General features: G+C 35.2%; 1 protein-coding gene across 3 annotated transcripts in view; it reads right to left on the reverse strand.

Moving 5' to 3' along the window:
- Positions 1-1953, reverse strand: part of LOC149848790 (putative 6-phosphogluconolactonase 2) — a 35173-nt gene extending 33220 nt beyond the window's left edge. The window contains exons 1-5 of one of the 3 annotated variants that reach the window (XM_089997478.1): positions 1586-1953; positions 1370-1426; positions 1172-1275; positions 867-1050; positions 531-666 (exon numbers count right to left, since the gene is read on the reverse strand). In XM_089997478.1, coding sequence (XP_089853604.1) covers positions 531-666; positions 867-1039 — 309 coding nt within the window. In that variant the 5' untranslated portion in view covers positions 1040-1050; positions 1172-1275; positions 1370-1426; positions 1586-1953. The remainder of the gene's footprint in view (positions 1-530; positions 667-866; positions 1051-1171; positions 1276-1369; positions 1427-1585) is intronic. The other 2 variants (XM_089997469.1, XM_089997487.1) reach the window with 2 other exon arrangements.
- Positions 1954-18011: the final 16058 nt, after the last annotated feature.

Below are 18011 nucleotides of genomic sequence, written 5' to 3' on the forward strand. Positions count from 1 at the left end.
TGTGGTAGGTTACAATGTGCATCTCTTATTGCTTCCCAAAATAGAGAACAAAGTAACTAAGCCTCTAAGACGTTCAACTTTTAGATCCTCAGTGATTAAAAGGTGCTTTCGCCATCAACTCATCAAGTTCATATTAATAATCGGATTATTTTAATCGAGACTAGGAGATGAGAACGAAGAATTTCCCAAACTTTAACCCCTTGCAAATCCTGCTTCATAGTTCACTGGGGTCAGGCTCTAAATTCTTGACTAAAATACAAGCTCCAACTGACAGAATGAATCAATTGACCGACAAAAAGCACTGTAATCAAAATCAAGTATGACGACTAAATTTTATGCTTGCCAGCTCTGCTCATCTTAGTTTCTTCACTTCCAAGGTTTGAATATAGTTTAACCAGACTTACCTTGGAAGCTTGATGTTTCACCGACCTTAAATATTGTTTATCCAAAATTTCCATTATTCTATAGAAAAATAAAGACAGCAATTCACCAAGAAATTTCATGAAAATCATAATAATAATTTGATGTACCTTGGAAAGTAATCCGTCCTTTGCTAATTTGTAGTTGCTGTCTGGATGACTCTTAGCTACCACCCTCTCATCAACCCAAAATATATGCCATTTTGCCCAATCCACAGTCCTATGATAATGAGCTTCACAAAGTTTCCTGTTCCTCAACCCAAAACATGAAACTCACAATCTCCATCACAGTTCAAAGAAGGAAAGCAACAAATGAAATAGAAAACAAGAAAGCTATCACAAAATCAACAAGCACCACGAAAATTGCAACGACAACACTAGCGGTCAATCGTCACAACAACTGAAACAAACAACTAAAAGCAGATCTATGCAGAATAGTGAGCATACCCCATCAAGCTTATCAGGGATCCACCGGACAAAGCAACAGCAAAGTAACCCCTTTCTTTCACAGCGATCTCTGACAACTCTGCTACATAATCAGCCAAGTCTGTGGCGAGGTCATCCAAAGTATCATGGATTCTTACGTCTCCCCTCTTCTTAAATTCACCACCAATATCCATCTCTTTCAAAGCTACAATTAAAATGCAACTCCAAGTTAACCTCCCCCACAAAGAGAGAGAGAGAGAGAGAGAGAGAGAGAGAGAGAGAGAGAGAGAGAGAGTAGTCTTCTAGCGAATCTCAAACTAGAGCACCTAATTCGCAAAGCTCAGATTAAATATCACAAACCAAAATCACGCCTCTACTCAACACCCCAAAGGCCTGAAGAAAAGAAAAGGAACCGCTATTCCCCAAAAACCTGGAAAACAAGATATGAGTGTTACTAGAAAGGCAACCAAAACCCAAAATTTCCAAAATTGGAAACAACCCAATTAACAGAGAGAGAAAACAACCAAGTTGGCGTTTGGTTTAAATAGAGGACCACAAAATCCGTGTATGCTCCCCCAGTTCTATGTTGAAGCAAAAACCCAACACAAAGATTAGCAAAAGGAAAACATGAAACTAAGCTACTCCAACATGCAAAAGCACACAATCAGCACACTCAGAGAGAGAGAGAGAACTGATTAAAAAATTCAAAAAATAAGAGGCTTTCGGAAGGAATGAATTACGGAGACACGAGAAGTTCTACGTTGCTGCTGCTACACACACGTGCAACCACGACGCGATCCAATCATCCTTCTTTCACTCTCCTCGTCCTCACACTCTCTCTCTCTAGAAAGTCAATAGGTAATCGCAGTAAGTGGGGATAGAAACGCCTCCCCAAATCTTCATTTCACGCAAGTTCATGCTAGATTCTTTGATTCCGAATCTAACACTAATCGCTATTTCCTCGGGGAGGACAGACAGGAAAACCCCGAGAAATGATAAGAAAAGGTGGCCGTATTTTTTATCCTCGGGAACCGTTTTCGACGCGACAACGGATGCCTGTACCCGCCGAGCGGAATCATAAGTATTGGGTTTCTTTAGCCTTTAAGAACTACGTTTCTGTGAAGGATAATAAAAAAATTTAGAAATTATGAGAGAGAGAGAGAGATGGTGACAACTGGCAATTGGGTTTTCACAAGTGAAATAAAAGCTAAGAAAAAGGACAACCAAGAACCAACTTGACAGAGAGAGAGATGAAGGTTTTTTTACAAGCGAAATAAAACTAAAAAAGAGGGGCAATCAACTGGAGTTTAGAGAGAGAGAAAAAAACTATTTTAGAGAGAGTTGGATTAATTGGTTTTTTCCAAGTGAAGTAAAAAACTCCCAAAATGAACAACCAAAAATCAACTTGAGAGAGGGAGAGATGGTGTTGCTTGGTCTTTTTCAAGTGAAGAACTAGAAAAAGTGAGAGCAGAGGTGGTGTGAGTTAATTGAGATTCTCAATGGGAAACAAAAACTAGAAAAAGAGGGAAATCGAGAATCAACTTTAGTGAAATTATTTTAGAGAGGGAGAGAGTAGAATTCATTGGGCTTCTTAGAAAATTAAAACCAGAAGAGACAAGGGGCAATCGCCTCTGCCATTCAATCACCATTATTTTATTCAATTAACTGAAAGATGTTTAGAATATCCGATGCATTGCGTCAAATTGGGATTAAATGGGAGTGAATGGAGGCCTGCCCTCCACTTCATCTTGTCTGTTTTATCGTTTCTTCCCCGCCCATCCCCATCATCAGCATCATTGTCGTCATCACTATCATCATCATTTCAAAAATATACTCTTTTTCTTTTTTTCTTTCTTATATATATGGCGATGGTGACCCTTTTGTGAATCACTTTTTGAAGAAAATGACATAATTCCTTTATCTTGAGCAATTTCATACATAGCCCAATCCCTTGGTTAAGATTACAACTGCAATGGCCAATATTGCATAATTGCGTGCTCCATTACTCAAACTGGGGCCCAGTCAAAATTGCGACAATCGTTATATATATATATATATATATATATATATATATATATATATATATATATATATATATATATAGGCACCCGCTACATATGACAACATTTCTCAAGATAAACACCACACTCATCTCAAGAAATATCAAAGTGGCTGTCAAGCAGACACCGAACAATGATGCTGCATATAATTGTTCATTATAGGGAAACTGGAATGCGTAAACCAGCAAAATAACCTTATTTCTATTTCATCAAATTTCAGTGCAATATGAGAAAAAGATTTGGATAGTTCTATATATACATCTAAACACAAAATGTTTAATCTAATACATGTCATTTTACTAAGAACACATCTATGAGCAGCTCAAATTAAGCAAACACCCAAAACTTTGTCCTTTGAAACCATTTAGGATGGTTTAAGGGCTACTCTCTCTCTCTCTCTCTCTCTCTCTCTCTCTATATATATATATATATATATATATATATATGAAAATTTTGGAAGTCTTTGTCATCATAATCATCTCCCTAATTTGCTGCCTTGATTGTGGTTTAATTACTCACTTGGTTGCATTTGTCGGTATATGACTAGCCTAACCTCAGTTAAATTAGATGAATAAAAGGTTTAATAATATATCAATGCCAAATATGATTACTCAAAACAAACCAAGATACTTTGAAAATGTTATTACGTTTTGCTTGCATAAGAATAATAATGCACAGCCCTTTTCTTGTGAACATAATGAAATGGTTGTTGACATCTCAAAATGATCATATTGGCAAACATTACAGGCCCACTGCAAGGAGAGAGGCAGCTCCGACAATAGCTGCCTTGGATGTCATTCATCATAAAAATGAAAGACACCCATCAAAACAGTGAACAACCTCATTGTGAGCCGTTCATTTTAAATCATTCTGATGTCGACCATCTTTACACGAACACCATAAAAAAAAAAAGGGGCTCATCCAAGTAGAAGTACCGTTCGGCTTGAAATCATCGGCATATCTAGAAGTACCGGAATACCAGATCCCATCTCCACTATAAGGGGGGTGTTTGAGAACCTCAAATCTTAGATCTAAAGCCTTGAGGATGCATGTGGAGTAGGACCCACATCAAGATTCTTGGCTTCTCAAATGCAGAATATCACAATAAAGAATCTAAGACCTCTCGTATAAAGGGGGAGTGAAGGAAGACTCAAATCCTAAATCCAATAATTCTCATATCCTTAATCTCTCCTGTATTTGAGATTCGAGGGATCTAAACACACCCTAAGTAATTTAACGGTTTAATACTTGAGTACTCGGAGTTTACGCCACCAGCATGATGACCGTACGTAGTGTGGCAGGCTAAGCCAGTGGGGTCAGGTCTTCGTGCTCGGTGTGGTTTTACCATGACCTAATGTTGTGCTGATTAAGCCGATTTGTCGCAATTTAAAGCAATGTTGTCAGTATGGATACTGGTCTCAGCTTAATCAGCCGATTAAAAAATAATTAAAAGATATTACATGTCAATCCCTAGAATAGGGAGGGTGTTGTGTGTTGTCCCCGAAACACAAATTCCCATGTTCTTGTGTCTACGGAAGAATATCTTGGGACCCATGATAATTCATATGCCACAATGACTTTATAATAAAATAATATATAAAAAAAGTATATATACTTTTGACTGAAATGTCTTTCCGTAAGATAAATATGTGTTGGACGAAAATGTCCTCCCACTCTCATATATACATTTGCACATTCCGCCTTTGTTGTAGCACAAGCTAAAAACAAAGGCAAAAGGAGGAGGAAAGGGAGAAGCAAAGAGAGACACTTGTTAGATAGAAAACTTTTTCTGGTTAGTTCCTACCTCGTGGAAATAACTATAAATCGAACGACTGGTTTGATCATTGGTGGGCATCAAGGGGGATTTATCGGCCATCTCTTTTTACAGTCTTCTCTTCTTCTTTATTTTCTTTAGGCGGTATGGAAAAAAGCAATGAAGCACAAACATTCCAACAAGTGTCATTAAAGCGTCGTGAGTACCTTTCCATGTCATCGTGCTATTGTTGAAGAATGTATGTCATTGTGAGTGTCATTAAGGCATTGTTCTGTTATTCCAAGTAGATTTTATCGTTTCAACGGTTGAAAACTTGAAGACATTTGTAAGACGATGGGACCTGTTGACAAGAATGCTTGGTTATAGATGCGAGCAAGGGCCTCTACCCCATCCTGTATCGTCCATTCACTCAGTATATGCAATGTAACACAAATTGCGGTTGTAGTAACATGTATATCGATTTGTGAGATATTGTTTTGTTTGTAATATATTATGTTGAATTGTCGTATATCGATTTATAAGATATTATGTATTTTCTAGTATCGATTTGTGAAATATTGTTTCGTTTGTTGATATTGATTTATAATATTATATTGAATTGCCGTATATCGATTTATAAGCTATTATGTGTTTTCTAGTAACGATTTGTAAGATATTAGTTTGTTTGTTAATATCGATTTGTAACATATTATGCTGAATTGTCGTATATCGATTTGTAAGATATTATGTATTTTCTATTGTCGATTTGTCAGATATTATTTTGTTTTTTAATATCGATTTGTAATATATTATGTTGAATTGTCGTATATCGATTTGTAAGATATTATATATTTTTTATTATGGATTTGTGAGGTATTGTTTTGTTTGATACTATCGATTTGTAATATATTATGCTGAATTGTCGTATATCAATTTGTAAGATATTATGTGTTTTTAAGTATCGATTTGTTAGATATGGTGTTGTTTGTTAATATCGATTTGTAAGCTATTATGCTTAACTAATCAGTAATCGCTGTTATATGCATCTTGAATAAATCGTAGTAAACGTATGCGCTCATGTGAACACTCCAAATTTTCCAAAAAATCCCTTTTTGCCCCCGACTCACATCTTCTGAATAATTGGATCAACGTCTGATAAAAAATCCATTCATTTCTCAGATTCACTGGAATCCAGATTCAATTTTTATTTCCAACCCAATTTCTGATCCAAATCGGATATCTGGATCCAATTCTGAGTTTGAATCTCTTATTCTTCAAAAAATCAAAAAAATCAAATCTTTGAATTTTCTTGGATGTTTCATCTGGATCCGATCTCAATTTGAGATCCAAACCCAATATTTTCTAAAAATCTTGGATCCAGATTCATTTTAGAGTTTATTTTCTGAAATAAATCATGTATTTTATAAAAAAAAAACCATTTCAAAAAAACTTACAATTTCAAAATGAATATTTTATAAAAATCTTTGAAAAAACTCGTGTGGATCCCATTTTTTTGTTAAATTCCTCGTATTCTTAGAATTTTCTCAAAAAATAGAAAAAAGATTTCAAGAAAAATATTAACTTAAACCTCCTTTCTGAAAAACTTTATAAAGAAAACCATTGCTTTGAAAAAGACTATTTTCAAAAACCTTGCTTCCGAATTTTCTTAAAAATTAAAAGACTCCCTTTGAAAAAAATGTAACGGTTTGCTGTTATAAAAATCCATCGCAGAGGTCCTTCATTTTCATCGCCTCTTCACCCCAGCACCCCTCTTTCTCTTTCATGGATCGCCTTCACCCCTCCACTTGCTCTTCTTGACTCTTCTTCTCCTCCAGATCTGGTCCCTGTTGCCTTCTCATTTTCCCTTTTCCCTTCATCGATCATCTCCGTCTCCAAGCGGCTCCAGCCTTCTCTCGCTTCAATCTTGCAAAGCCACACTGAAGGGAATCGACCCTCCCTGCAGCAATACACAGGAGAAATACATCTCCCCTCTCAATCAAAGCTGACCACCCTGAAGCATCTGCAGTTACAGGTGTAACTCTTTCCTCTCCGATTCTTTTTTAGAAATCCACATTCCCTTTCATAGCATTGCCTTTTTTTTGTGTTTTGGTTTTCGTTTCTTCATAATGCAAAATGGTGGGATCGACCTGCCTATAGCAGGGTCGACCCACCCTATGCAACATCAATAGAACATTCTCTTCATAACGCATAATGTTTCTACAATTCCTTTCTGATTTCGTTATTTTCTTTTATTCAGCATTTTGCAATTCATTATTGTTCTGTTTTAATTTAATTCTATCATCGATCTGTTTGAGATTTCATGGTTTATGTTCTTGCATATTAGTCGTTCGCTACATTCCTCATACACTAGTATTTGGTTCAACTCTGCAGTGTCAAATTGCGTCTTTGCTTAATGGCACAACATTTGCAGTTGTTAAGCATCGATCTGTTTGAGATTTCATGGTTTATGTCTTTGCATCGCATGATATTATCGTCATTTTGCTTTCTTTCAAACCCATCCAGGAATGTTTGTATGCCTTGCATTCATCATATTATCGTTTTCTTAGTATTCTAGCATTTTCTATTTTCTACTTACCTGTTGGTTTGCTACAATACATTTTTGATATTCTGCTAGTTTTTGTACATTCTATTCCACTGACAGTGTTGGTCGTGTTATTGTTTAACATTGAGCATCTAGTTTCATTGAACATTGCTTCTTATCCCATCATTACATCGGATAATCATCTTTTCTTTTGCTTCCGCTGTTTATCATTCATACTGTACATCATTGTGTTTTATTCTCTTGATCGATTCACTGTATCAATCACGTTTTATACCCAACAGTGCCAAGAATATGCTTTTGTTCATCTTCATTACAGCATCATCCATGCTTCATTGCTCAAATTCACTAATCTCTCATTACAGTTTGGTGTCTCATTACTATCTTTTAATAGTGTTTTGTTCTATCTACATCATCGAATCTTTTGCTTCTTTCTCTTTTTTTAAGTACTTCACCACCAACACTTCTACCCTTCGCACTCAGTGTTTGCATCCTGCATGATAACCTCATTACAATAGTTGTTGTATTATGTGGTCATTAAACTCTACATTTGTTACCTTCATTACATCTTAGATTTCCATATGTATATATACTCATTTGCATTTTAATTATTTTTTATATATATCCACTTCATTTACACTGTAGCATCATTCTCACTCATTATACCCCTGCATTCCATATTCCAATGAGCATCTAAATCTCTCATCTCAGAATTCTAAGGCCGTCGACATCATGCCCATTTATTTTCTTGGGTTCGTAAATGATCCCAATAGGTCCTCCAACATTTCCCAACACTTGAGAAAATGTTCAAGATCCACCCACAGATGGTTTTCATTTGCAATGATCGATTCCTAGAACTTGCAGAGGTAGTGCTGATCTGGGTATCAAGTGCTGCATTTAGACCATCTTTTGCATCAACCAGTTTTGAATGAGCATTTAAAAGACATTATGGATCATGTGCATGATGATCGTTGAAATTTCTGCTGAATTTCAAACAAAGGCTTCTCCCAGGCCATTCAACTACATTGTTGTGTATCACAGTTCAATAGTATTATTGTGTGCTATTTGCCTATTGAACCCATCTCACCAACACGGCCGGTTCATAGCAGTATCCACTGTGCTACCCATCCTAGCTACCCACCTATTTGCATTCATCTCCCATATGCTGTTATACCCGTCCTGTATGCACAAAATCACACCCACTGATATTCTACTGTCAATGTCTTTGTAACATCAGTTTGCCGCAACATATTGCCTCTACCTTCTATCTTACCATCCACCTATATCTAACACTTCTAATTATACCCGCAACATCCTTCCCAACATATCACCTTCCTCTACCCTCACCTGTCCCCTATCACCACATCTCCATGGCATCTTGCATCTTCACAATATGATTCAGCCTTTTCCTCTGTACCTCATTACCTATATCAATTCATTGTTACACTCAAAAGCTTATTTGCTCACTCCATATCTCCTGATGCACCTTTGTAGGCACCAATTCCCTGTGTTTTCATATGCACCACTAATGTTATCCACATACCCCCAACATTGCCTATGGTCAGCATTATATCCCCTAAAACCATCTGTTGCAGCAGAGTAGCACCCATTCACCACATACTTCCAGCCACATTCTGCATCTTCACATTTCCTAATTGTTAGCCCCTACATTTCGTGTTGTTTTCACAAGTCTGGTCACATCCTACCTTTCATCATTATCCTGTACACTCCAATTCCCATCTTGCTATAGCCATTTTTCAGCACCACCATTTTAACCTTCATAGCCATCTACCACACATCCACTGCTATTTACCCACCTTCACAACCCAACATTACCTACATCTTCCACGTTCCAACAACCACCTCTACCGTATTTCCTGAATCTTTATAGCACTATCTCCCTTCATAACACTTTCAAAGTTGTTATACCTCCATTAAGTGCGTTCTTAGCCATGCCATCCAATGATAGGCAATTCCTTTATAGATGTTGTCCATATTCATACATTGCTTGCTACCTGCATATGCTCATTTCATTATCCAATTCCCATGTACATTAATGCATCGCTTTCCTTTATGCATTGGGATATCATATAGCACATCTCATAGCCCCGGTGGCACATGTATTTAGCCCTCTCATCAAATTTATACCATAATTCTAGTGTGTATATATGATAAATCAGTTTATGTACTTTATGTTCACAGTAGGTCCATGTTTTCTTATATCTCCATCTCATATGCAATTTAAAACTCATTTTCTCATTTGATTAATACATCACATATGCCTCCCTCCATCAGTAAATCCATTTTAGTTCCAATTTAACATTTCTTTCATGTTGGATATTTTGCTTTGTGGCTAACTAAAGTGTTTTGCAGGGATATATGAAAATGTTGATTTCCTCTCTTAGATTATATCATTTCAAATTCCAGTTTAATAATTGTAATAGCTAGATTAATGAGAACTTTACATTTCCAGTCTTAAGATAGAATGAATGAGCATTGTAAATATCATAAATTGCTCATTTTCATATCATTTTCCTCTTTCATTTCAAAAATTCACGAATAGGAACACGAATGGCACGTGCACCATTCTAATAAAAGGTGATTAAATCCTAAGTTGACGATTTGCATCAATGGCCATAGTCAAGGTGTGAACAAAACTTAGGATATTCATCTTTTATGGAATAACATTGGATCCACACTAGATCTTTTTTCAAATTCATCATATTTTTCTAAATATTTTCCTCCTTTATCAGAGTTTAATTTAAAATTAACTCAAAATATATATCAATGACCATAGTCAGGATATATTGAGAGTTAATTTCATTTCAAACTCTATAAAGGCACCAAAATGTGTCTTATTCTTCATTTGAATTTAAATATAGATTATTATATAATACATTTTATGACCATAGTCAGAAATGTATTATATCTTCAATCTTATTTCAATTCACTTAAAGAATGAAATATGTTTTTCAAATTCAATTTCAAATTCTTTTAATTCATTAATCATTTAGGATTGAATTACATCATATTTTCGAAATTCTCTTCATATTATTTCAAAATCCAAGGAATTTTGAGATAATTCTTCAAATATCTGCTTCATTTCTCAAACCAGTCTTTAATTCTTATTTATAAATTTGAATTCATCTTTCTATTCTCAATTTTATCTCATTTCAAAATTCAAACTTCAATTTCGAAGTCCAATTTGACTTTGAAATTTTGAAATTCACTTTTACATTCAAAATTCAAATTTTAATTCGAATCCAATTTCAAAGTTCAATTTAACTTTAGAAATTCAAATTCATTTCCCTTTTCAGAATTCGATTTTAAATTCAATTTAATATCCCAGATTGTATTTCAAAGTTCAAGTTAAACTTTGGAAATTCCAGATTCATCTTCTGATTTCAAGATTCAGGTTTAAAATCAAGTTTATCCTTTATTTTTCAAAATCTCTAAAGTTCTATCTAAAGATTGAGTCTTGATTCTCAATTCCAAATCAAGGTTTTGAGATTTTTTTGAATCTCAAAAATTCAATTTTTCCTAAGTTAAAGCCCACTTTTAAATTCAAATCTGAATTTTTAAAATCTAGATCCATCTTTAAAATCCCATCTGGATTCCCAGAATCCAGATCCACCTTCTAATTTCATATTGGATCCCAGATATCCAAATCTGATTCCATTTTGGATTCTAGATTTCAAATCCAATTATATCTAGGATTCTGGATTTCAAAAACCAATTCCATTCTTAAAATCCAAATTCTATTTCCGAATCCCATTTGAATTTCTTGAATTCATTCTGTTTCCAATTTCATTTTGATTTTAAAAACTTTAAATCCGGAATTCAATCCCTATTTTCAAATTTTATCTTGATTTTTAATTCTAGATTTAAATTTCAACCCTACTTTCTTCAGAGATCTCAAACTCCTTCTTTGAAATTCAAATCCAATTTCAGATTTCAAATTCAAATCTCAAATTCAAGATTCATTTCCAATTTCAAAATCCATTTCCAAGTGCATCTTTTGCATTTACACAAGCTTGATTCTTTGTGCATTTAGACTTAGAATAAATTCTTAGACAATATTAAGGCAAAGCAAAAATGCATAAATTCAATCATTGGTTCGATTACCTCTGGTAAAGGCATTAGAAATGGTCGAACTTCGTACCGACGAGCGAATCCCGTCTCTCCATTTTTTCCATAAATATTTCAAAAATAAAGGCGAGTAAATTTCAAAATATTTTCAAAATTTAGGTCAAGTGAGTCCTTCGCAAAAGAGTTCCTCTTTCTCTTTCTCTTTTCTCTTCTTTTCTGTCTTTTATTTTCCCCTTCAAAAAGGAAAATAGAGGCTATAAAGGGAAAGAGAAATAAAAAGAGAGAAAAACCAAGAGAAAATTTTGCGATGATCACAGAAGTTGGCGACCGTGATGGGACTCGTCTTCGTCCGATCAAATTTTTGCCTTTTGCTTTGCTTTAATATTATCCAAGTCTTTATTTTTCAAATGTCAGCTTCATTTCCATGCAAACCTTAGGAGCCTAGACTTTGTCCTAGCTGACATACTACATATAGGATTTTAAGTATGGTTTGGTAGGACCATATTGAGGAGATTATTCCATGTTCACTTAGACTTAGGTCTGAAATACAACTCTCATCAATTCTAGGGATTGGATGTAAACAATGTAAGCAAGTGAATGCTTCTCTTCATTTAAATTATATCTCTTTAGGACTTGCATTAGAGCCATCTGGTTTTATTGCATGTTGAACATGTTTTCAAAAACATCCCTACCTATATTGTCCTGGTCTTCACGTTGCTGGATTGTCTCACTGAACCATTGTTCGTGAGAGAGCCTCACAACTGAACCACTTATCTGGGTTAACACCCCCTACCATGTACTTAAGGGCCATAGTCCGAAGTATATCGATAGGTGCTCAAGGATGTTGGAGAGCCATTACCTTAGAACCGGAGAAATATTTTTATGCCACGTACTTTGAGCTTCGGCTTGAGTATATCAGCGTACATTGGTTGGAATCAGATGATCTAAACCTTAGAGTTAAGATTGAGGTCCAACAAGCCATTTCAAATATTGCATTTTGAGTCAGCTTTAGGGAGTGTTGTTTATGCATCCTTGTTTGTACAACTGTGATAGTGTGATATTTTATATTTTCCTTATATTTTCTAAAACCCTGGGTATATTATTCAAAATTTCCTCCTTGTTTTCAAAACACAGGTGTGTTTTCCCTTTCTTTTTCTGATTTCTTCAATTCTTTTGATCCTGCCTGCAATTCTTCAAATTTTAAATCTTTGCCATCTATTTTCAAACTCTTCTTTCTTCATATCTTCGAGTGTATCTTTTGATTCTATTTCAAAAATTCTTGTTTACCTCTTCATAAATGAAATATCTTTTGTCAAGAGATATCCTTTTCAAAATAACATTTTTCTTCATTGCTTATACCCTCTCACGGAGAAACAATGCAATTGTCACAATTTCTGTGATGACTCAATCCCTGGTAATGGGATATCATTTTTGTCAACCTGATTCCATGTTTTGTCAAAATTTCTTTCAATTTTTTTTCTAAATATCCCATTTTTAAGTTCTTTTATTTTTCTCAAATAGCATTCTTCAAATATTATTCTTCCTTCCCAGTTATACTGGAGCATTTTTTTATAAAAAATCATTTTTTCGAAAACCTGTTTGCAGGCAGGATCAAATAAAATCTTTCTTTTCTCAATTTTTATCAATTTTCATTAATCTTTTGTCAATCTTATCAATTTTATCCTTCTTTATTAAATTTTATCATTTTTATCGAGTTTTCATCAAATTCTTTCAATTTTTGTCAATCTTTATTCTATTCTTTTACCCTTTCAGGTTAAGGGATAAACCTGATGTCTCTTTCCCATGAGGTATTTCTTTCCTCTTTATATACCCTTTCAGGTTAAGGGATAAACCTAATGCCTCTTTCTAATGAGGTATTCCTTTCCCATTTATCCTCCCACTCAGGTTAAGGGATAAACCTGAATCTTTTCACTCAGGTTAAGGGATAAACCTGAATTTTCCACTCAGGTTAAGGGATAAACCTGAACCTCGTCCTGTGAGGTCCTTCTTTCTTTAGGATAAAGGATAGTCCTGAAGTCTTTCATCATTTTTTAAGCCTCATCAATTTTCATCAAATTTTACCAATTCTTACCAGATTTTTTGTCCGTCCTAGTCAATTCTTTATCAATTTTATCAATTCTATTGATTCTTTAACGATCTTTATCAATTCTTTTGAGTCATCAACTTTTCATCAATTTTGTCAATTCTATTCTTTTTCCATTCAGGATAAAGGATAATCCAGAGACCCCTCATAGGAGCAATAATGCTACCTATGAGAATTCTTTTGTAAAACAATTTTTTCATCAATTTTCCTCGATTTTATAAATTTATGTCAATTTTTATTTCTTTTAAAATCTCCTCAAATTCTATTCTTCTCCATTCAGGATAAGGGGTTAATCCTGAAAATCAGGCCATATATAACTAACTATGATGGTCTATTCAACCCACGAGTTGAACCCTTCCTTCTTAAATTGTGATCTTTAGGTTGAACCCCTATAGAATCGATAGTTCGTTGGTTGAACCCCTAACAAACCAATATGGCTCATAGGTTGAATCCCTTTGTGAACTAGAATTCCTTCTCAACCCAGTGTGATCTATGGGTTGAATTCCTACTGATCCACGGTCCTTAGGTTCAATTCCTTTCAGACCATTCAAAGTCGATCTTTAGGTTGAACTCCTACTGATCCGCGATCTTTAGGTTGAATTCCTACAGATCTGCAGTCCTTAGGTTTAACCCCTTTCAGACCATTTCAAGTCGATCTTTAGGTTGAACCCCTACTGATCCGCGATCTTTAGGTTGAATTCCTACGGAGTCGCAGTCCTTAGGTTGAACCCCTTTCGAACCATTCAAAGTCGATCTTTAGGTTGAACCCCTACTGATCCACGATCTTTAGGTTGAATTCCTACAGAGCCGCAGTCCTTAGGTTGAACCCCTTTTGGACCATTCAAAGTCGATCTTTAGGTTAAACTCGTATTGATATGCGATCTTTGGGTTGAATTCCTACGGATCCGCAATCCTTAGGTTGAACCCCTTTCGGACTATTCAAAGTCGATCTTTAGGTTGAACTCCTACTGATCCGTGATCTTTAGGTTGAACTTTTACTGATCCGCAATCCTCAGGTTGAATTCCTTTTGGACCATTCCAAGTTGATCTTTAGGTTGAAGCCCTACTGATCCACGATCTTTAGGTTGAACTCCTACTGATCCGCAATCCTTAGGTTGAACCCCTTTAGGACCATTTCAAGTCGATCTTTAGGTTGAACTCCTACTAAACTGCGATCTTTAGGTTGAACTCCTACTGATCCCCAGTCCTTAGGTTGAACCCTTTTAGGACTATTCCTTCAGTCCATCTTTAGGTTGAACTCCTACTGATCCGTGATCTTTAGGTTGAACTCCTAGTGATCCGCAGTCCTTAGGTTGAACCCCTTTAGGATCATTCCTTTAGTCGATCTTTAGGTTGAACTCCTACGGATCCACAGTCCTTAGGTTGAACCCCTTTAGGACCATTCAAAGTCGATCTTTAGGTTGAACTCCTACTGATCCGCGATCTTTAGGTTGAACCTCTACGGATCTACAATCCTTAGGTTGAACTCTTTTAGGACCATTCAAAGTCGATCTTTAGGTTGAACTTCTACTGATCCGCGATCTTTAAGTTGAACTCCTACGGATCCGCAGTCCTTAGGTTGAACCCCTTTCGGACCATTCAAAGTTGATCTTTAGGTTGAACTCCTACCTAACCACGATCTTTAGGTTGAATTCCTACGAATCTGCAGTCCTTAGGTTGAACCCCTTTCGGACCATTCAAAGTCGATCTTTAGGTTGAACTCCTACTGATCAACGATCTTTAGGTTAAACTCCTACTGATTCGCAGTCCTTAGGTTGAACCCCTTTAGGACCATTCAAAGTCGATCTTTAGGTTGAATTCCTACTGATCAAGGCCCTTAGGTTGAACTCCTTTTGGACCAATTTTTCCTTCAAAGATTTGATCTGTAGGTTGAATTCCTACCAATCTGAGGTTCTTAGGTTGAATTCCTTTTGAACCAATGTCATTTTTCAAAGATTCAATCTGTAGGTTGAATTCCTACTGATTTAAGGTTCTTAGGTTGAATTCCTTCCGAACCAATGTCATTTTCAAAAATTCAATTTGTAGGTTGAATTCCTACTGATCTGAGGTTCTTAGGTTGAATTCTTTTTGAATCGATGTTATTTTTCAAAGATTCAATTTGTAGGTTGAATTCTTGCTGATCCGAGGTTCTTAGGTTGAATTTCTATCGAACCAATGTTTTTTAAAATTCAATCTTTAGGTTGAACTCCTACTGATCAAGGCCTTTAGGTTGAACGCCTTTTTGAACCAATTTTCCTTTAAAAAGTCGATCTTTAGGTTGAATTCCTACTGATCAAGGCCCTTAGGTTGAACTCCTTTTGGACCAATTTTCCTTCAAAAAGTCGATCTTTAGGTTGAATTCCTACTGATCAAGGCCCTTAGGTTGAACTCCTTTTGGACTAATTTTCCTTCAAAAATTTTGATCTTTAGGTTGAATTCCTACTGATCAAGGCCCTTAGGTTGAACTCCTTTTGGACCAATTTTCCTTCAGTCGATCTTTAGATTGAACTCCTTCTGAACCCATCTCATTTTCAAAAATCCAATCTATTGGTTGAATTCCTACTGATCTATATTCTTTTGCAGTTCTTAGGTTGAATTCCTATTGAATCAAATTCATTCTTCAAAAATTCAATATGTAGGTTGAATTCCTACTGATCTATATTCTTTTGCGGTTCTTAAGTTAAATTCCTATTGAACCAAATTCATTTTTCAAAAATTTCGTCTGTAGGTTGAATTCCTACTGATCTATATTCTTTTGTGGTTCTTAGGTTGAATTCCTATTGAACCAAATTCATTCTTCAAAAAATCAATCTGTAGGTTGAATTCCTACTGATCTATATTCTTTTGCGGTTCTCAGGTCAAATTCATGTTTCATTTTTCAAAAAAAATCCATCTGTAGGTTGAATTCCTACTGATCTATATTCTTTTGCAGTCCTCTGGTCAAATTCCTATTGAGCGAACTTCATTTTTCAAAATTTTCATCTGTAGGTTGAATTCTTACTGATCTATATTCTTTTGCGGCTATTAGGTTGAATTCCTATTGAATCAAATTCATTCTTCAAAAATTCAGTCTGTAGGATAAATCCTTACTGGTCAAATATTCTTTTGCATTTCTTAGGTTGAATTCCTATTAAACTAACTTCATTTTTCAAAAAAAAAATTTGTCTGTAGGATGAGTCCCTACAGATCTAATATTCTTTATGGCTCTTAGGTTGAGTCCCTATTGAGCCAATATTGTCTTTAATAAAACCAATATTTTCATGTTATTTCTTCCAAATTTCAGCTAAAGGTCCTATCAAAATCTATATTGAGTGATTATTTCACAAAGGATTCTAAAAAAAAATTGCCAATTTGCTAAAAATATGTGTTGATTCCAATATTTTAGCGCACAAAAGAATCACCTCAGATTACCTCTAGTATTCTTTTCAAAAGGGTGAAGCTTTTTGCGAAAAAGGGATAAAATTCAAATATTTTCTCTGTTGATCAACCAAAAAGATGTAAAAAATATCATTGGTATGATTAGCGAAAGAAATATTCAATGATGTTGAAAAGCCAGAAGCGAATCAATATTGATCATAGCTATGGCGCATGTTTAAAGTCGATTTTCTGGCAATCAAGCAGTAGAAATATCCTAAGCAATAAAAAGAATTCATTCAATCCATATCGTTCATTTAAGCTGCAATCAAATATCCGCAAAAAGGGATCTCTCAATTGTCGTCAAGATGAAGGCGAATATGCGATCTAGACCCCCAAGGCCAAAGAAAATTTGGATCATCTCCAAGATGAAGGAGTTTGTGACGAACCCTTCCAGGGAAAGTTCAGACCACCGTCAAGATGAAGGCGGCTGCGATGAACCTCCCGACAAACCCTAAAAGATATTTGATTTTTGCTATCATCTAAAGATTTTGACCAATGATCTAATATCGTCAGTATAATTTTTGAGAAAAAGAAGGATCGGAGCATCTTTAAGATGAAGGAGTTTGTGACGTACCCTTCTCCGAAAAAAAAAGTCAGAACATCTCCAAAATGAAGGATGATGTAATAAACTTTCCCCGAATCCCAAGAAAGCTCAATGACTAAAAAAGAGTGCCAGAAAGATCATTATGGGAAAAGCCCCAGGATATCAAACTGCCAAAATTGCCAGAAATCATCTTTTCTTATGCAAAATTCTTTTATTAATATCTTTTTGCTGCTTGTTTTTATGAAATTAAGAGTATTTCTTCTCTATTCATATCAAGAAAGTGGATAACTTCCTTGAAGAAACTCAATAACATAAAAAAAATTCTGACTCTGGAATCCAAGAAGTTAACCTCATTTTGGAGAAAATACTCTAGGTAAAAAGAGGGAATACCTTTCGCACATACGTGCACACTTTCAAGCATTTGAATCAATTACAATTTCTTCTTATTGGCAAAATTTTCTGGTTATCCAAAAATGAAATAAATGCCCAATATCTATTTTGATGCAACCTAGCGTTGTTTATTTTTTCAAAGAGAGTTGCCTCATTCTGGTGAGGTATTTCTCTCAGTCCCATCATGGTCTTCCCCATCGAGGAATCCATGCTTTGTATATTTATTCAAATAAGGATTATATCTGAACC

This window comes from Nuphar pumila, chromosome 1 (assembly GCF_984573655.1).
Source record: "Nuphar pumila chromosome 1, dmNupPumi1.hap1.1, whole genome shotgun sequence".
NCBI classification, from domain to species: domain Eukaryota; kingdom Viridiplantae; phylum Streptophyta; class Magnoliopsida; order Nymphaeales; family Nymphaeaceae; genus Nuphar; species Nuphar pumila.